The 4,448-nt window shown below is 46.2% G+C and overlaps 1 protein-coding gene across 1 annotated transcript; it reads right to left on the bottom strand.

Annotated features, from left to right (window-relative positions):
* Positions 1-374: 374 nt before the first annotated feature.
* Positions 375-4,221, bottom strand: LOC308281782 (diencephalon/mesencephalon homeobox protein 1-A-like; the record flags this gene model as incomplete). The annotated part of the gene is made up of 4 exons (XM_080722074.1): positions 375-796; positions 1,542-2,025; positions 3,166-3,359; positions 4,068-4,221. The coding sequence occupies 4 exons, from the start codon at positions 4,219-4,221 to the stop codon at positions 375-377; spliced, it is 1,254 nt and encodes a 417-aa protein (XP_080578200.1).
* Positions 4,222-4,448: the final 227 nt, after the last annotated feature.

Genomic DNA, 4,448 nt, shown 5'->3' with positions numbered 1-4,448 from the left:
TTCTTGGACCCTGACTTCACTAAGGTAGCTCAAATTACAGTGAGGGTGGCAGTAGGTAACAGGCTCACATACAAGCTGTATCCAACTGGCAGCACTGTTCAATGTTCCAGTTCTTTGCAGTCTGGGTGGCATAAACGGTGTATTTTTCTTTTCCACTTGAAACGTTGTCTAATAAGTTCCAGTAACGGTCATTTCTTTAAGTGCATCCATCCAGCCTCTGGGATGAGATATATACTTTATATTCTGGCGTGTCCTCCTAGTGGTGAGTGTCATCATGCCCCTGTGATGACGGAGAGTTGGGTAAGCAGCGAGCGTGGCATGAGATTTGGACAGAGAACCCTAGGGGTCGGAGGGGGTTTGGGGGGGGGTTGCGGTCAGTTGGGAAGCGTGTCCAGACCGAGGGAGGCCGCGTGCTGCTTGGCCCGCAGACGGAGATTCTCAATGCTGGTGGTCTTGCTGTTGAGGCTGCCCGGGAGGCTTCCCGGGGGAGCGGTCTGGAGCAGGGGGCTGCTCCACACCTGCTGCGCCTGCGACAGGGACTGGTAGTAGGACTGGCACGGCATGGAGCCCAGCGGCGGCGGCATGTTGACGTTCATGCCCAGGTAGGGCAGCGAGGACGGGGCGCTCATGTCAAAGGACGGGTAGTGGACCATGTTGTTGGTGGCGACCATGTGCTGGCGGAACTGCTCCTGCAGGCGGAAGAGGCTGAGGGGGGAGGAGGCGTAGGAGTTGCTCTGGGGCAGGCCGGACGTCACGCTGCTGGAAGACGGGAGGGCGGGCGAGCCCAGCGGAGAGTCTGACAGGAAGGAGGAGGAGCAGTGGTTTGAATCCACGTACACACACACACACAAACAAAACCTTGTATGTCCAAAACCGTTTGTTTTGTACTGTATGTATCATTTTAAAAACGATTTAAGATAGTGAAAATAGCACACAACGCCTCGCATCGTGTGCTCGTAGATCTGCTATTTTCACTAGTTTTGTGTGGCAGTCTTGTATGATGAAGCAGGGCTTTGCTTTACGAAAAAACATGCAAATTCTAAACTTGGAGATACGAGGTGTCTGCCCGACGGTGACGATATAGACCTCATACATAAATACAATGTATTTCCCTATGCTTGTTTTTAATGGAATTCACTTCACTCTATCAGTAGCTCGTTAAAGTGTTTCTTTTATAAAGAAAGAAAGAAGAAAAGAAGAAGAAGAAAACAAAAACACTTGATAAATAAATGCAATCAGCCACTGAAACTATATCCTCCATGGGTATGTCGATGTTGCAACATAACATTTGTTCGACGTTCCATTTGTTGGACGCGACCACGCGGGTGAATGTTAACCTGGTGGAATGCTAACCTGCCGACGCTGGTGAATGCTAACCTGGTGAATGTTAATGCCTAAACCTAACCCAAACCCTAACCTCAGTAAAACTATGACTAAACCTAATCCTAACCCTTAGTCGAACTAATGACACGTATAGTGAGAATTGCCCTGTAATGTAATGTATAACGCAGAGCAAAATGAAAAGCATGTTAGCTTCCTACCTGGCGTGGGGCTGAGGCGTTTGCAGGACGGGGAGACGCTCCCTGGCTCCCCCGCCGCCCCCACCATCAGCGTGCCCTCTCTCATCACATCCCCCCGCGTCTCCCCCCTCAGCTCCTCCTCCCCGTTGTCCTCCATGGCCGACTCGCTGTCCGAGGGCTCGGGGGAGGTGACGTTCACCTCCACGCTCGTCTCCCCCGGCTGGGGCCGCAGCGCCGCCGCTGCTCCTCCTCCCAGCCTCTCGGCGTCCGAGTGCGAGGAGGAGGTGGAGGACGAGGGCGGTGGAGGCGTGTGGGCCTCGGGGATCAGGGTGGTGGCGGCGCTCGAGGTCGTGGTTGTAGTGGAGATGGCGGACGGGTCGGCCTTGTTGGCGTCGTCCTGGGAGCCGTCGGAAGCCGCCGAGGCCTCCTTCTGCTTCTGGAGCTGCTCCTTCTGGAGGCTGCGCTGCTTCTTGCGGAACTTGGCCCGGCGGTTCTTGAACCACACCTGGAATACAATTATATAATGATGAAATAAGAACCTTGAGTCGTATTTATTCCAAGTGCCTCTTTTTCGAAGATTGATTGAAGAATTTATTAGAAGTTTGCAATAGAAAAAAAGTACAAATCACTGGTACAAGGTCAACTAAAAGGAAATCCTAGTAAGCTTTACGACTTATTTACACAGGAACCACTTTATGTATCTCATATAACATTGAAAGACAGACGGATAGAACACAGTACTTTGCATAGGATAACATCAATTAAGAAAAAGTTACTTTTCTGATGTATATAGATGTTCTTTTTGCATTTATATATCTTTTTTTTTTTACTTAGCATATGACAAAGATATCATATTATATTATTATTATGTTATCATGATTGATTATGAGTGACGTTATTAACAATAGAATATGTATTCATCTTTATGATATTCATCTATGTGCCTTTTGACACATTATGTTTTGGTACAGCCTATCTTGTTATGGTTCAGCTCGTCCTTGAAGCAGCCACAGTATAACTATGTTGTCTGACCTGTGCCTCTTGGCAGAACTACCTTACCACTGACATGAGTGTTAATGTACTTCTCCCCATGATATCATGTCCATGAGGACTTCCAACGTAAAAAAGACAGTAAAAGGACTTATTTGGGATGTTCCTTTTTAAGCAGGGTGTTTAACTGTACTTGTACTGTACTACCTCTTGTATTGTATTGACTATACTTGTACTGTTCTCCATTTTTGTCTAATAACATTTTCAATCAATCAATCAATCTACATAAAGCATAACCATCACCACCTAGAATATTGTTTTTTCTCCTAATTGCCTCAGCGATTATTGATTGATCAGAATTCCACGACACAGCATAACGAACAGCCAATATATCGTCGTTGTCGGGTGAAAACCCTGTATGTCCAAAACCCTATCATTTTAAAAATGATTTAAACTAGTGAAAACAGCCGATGGTGCGAGGCGTTGTGTGCTTGTAGATCGGCTGTTTTCACTACTTTTGTGTGACGGCCTTGTATGATGAAGCAGTGCTTTACTTGACGAAAAAAAAATCAATTTGAAACTTGGAGATACGAGGTTTCTACCCGACAGTGACGATATCATACTGAATGTATTGGTCATCGCTATGGGTTCTCACCTGCACACGGGCCTCAGGGAGGTTGGTGCACATGGCCAGGCGCTCGCGCATCACCACATCAGGGTAGTGGGTTTTCTGGAAGGTCTTCTCCAGGGCCTCCAGCTGCTGGGCAGTGAAGGCCGTGCGACTACGCCGCTGCTTTCTGTGCTGGGAGCCATAGCGGGCCTCCAGGATGATGTCTTGAAATGTGCAGCCGTTGAAAGAAAAGAAACATGGCCAATTTAACTTGAGGGACAAGTACAAAAATATAAGAACAGCCCAAGACCAATGGTCCGAAATAATGCTCACTGAAATCTATTAGGCCAGCGGTTTCCCAACCGTTCCCGGATCAGGGGGCTCCACCTGAAAATCTTCTAAAGTGGTCGTGACCCACCCATCAGACCTCTAAAAAAGTGGTCAGATGGGTGGGCCATATGAATTTTCTATGGATCAATAGAACTAAAGGACTTGGAGTGCAAGTAACATTCTCTGAATTTTACAGGACAGCTTTCCATTGATTGTAATAATTTCATTAAAAACAATATGTTTAAGCAATCTACCTGTATATTTAATACAGATTAGGCTTCAATTAATGTATTTAAATGTAATTATTGCAATCAATGAAAAGCTGTCCTATAAATCTTTGAGAATTTCACTTACGCTCCATCACAGCGAAAACCTATTTTTAACTATTTTTTTTTTTTACTTATAGGGGCCTACTTTTTTGTATTAATGCTATATTATCAATAAAATCTTCTGTGTTTTGCCAATCATCTTGGGGGCCCACTTGCATCAACCTTGCGGACCACTATAGTGAGCCCAGCCCTCAGGCTGGGAATCACTGAATTAGACAGAGAACAATAAGTTGTTGATCATAAGAGAAACACAACAGAAAACAAGGTAAAGGGCCATTTGGTTCTTACCAGCCAATCTCTCTGCCAGGGTGAGCGCGTGCACGGACGGCCTGTAATCGGGCGCGTGCTGAGCCTGTTGCGCCGCCTGCTGGTGCAGGTTGTACATGGCACTCAGTGAGTTCATGGCGTGGAGAGAGTACCCGTTTACTCCGTAGTGCTGCATGGTGGCTACCGGGGAGAGATTCTAAAATATACATACAAAATAAAGAGTGAATATCAGGTGTTGTTGTCGGCAGCATATATTGTTCATACAGTGTGTATATGGAGCAGTAGGCCTACATCAAGCCATGTAGCATAAGCCCAGTAGACAGTAGTTTATAAAACCAAGACAAGAGGAAACATTTTGAATGTTGAGCACTAAAGAGAAGCAACAGGTAGTTCTTAATAACG

This window comes from Nannobrachium achirus (genome assembly GCF_963921795.1).
Source record: "Nannobrachium achirus genome assembly, chromosome: 1".
In the NCBI taxonomy this organism is placed as follows: domain Eukaryota; kingdom Metazoa; phylum Chordata; class Actinopteri; order Myctophiformes; family Myctophidae; genus Nannobrachium; species Nannobrachium achirus.
Note: the sequence above shows the minus strand (reverse complement) of the source record. Positions and strands in the feature narration are given on the sequence as shown.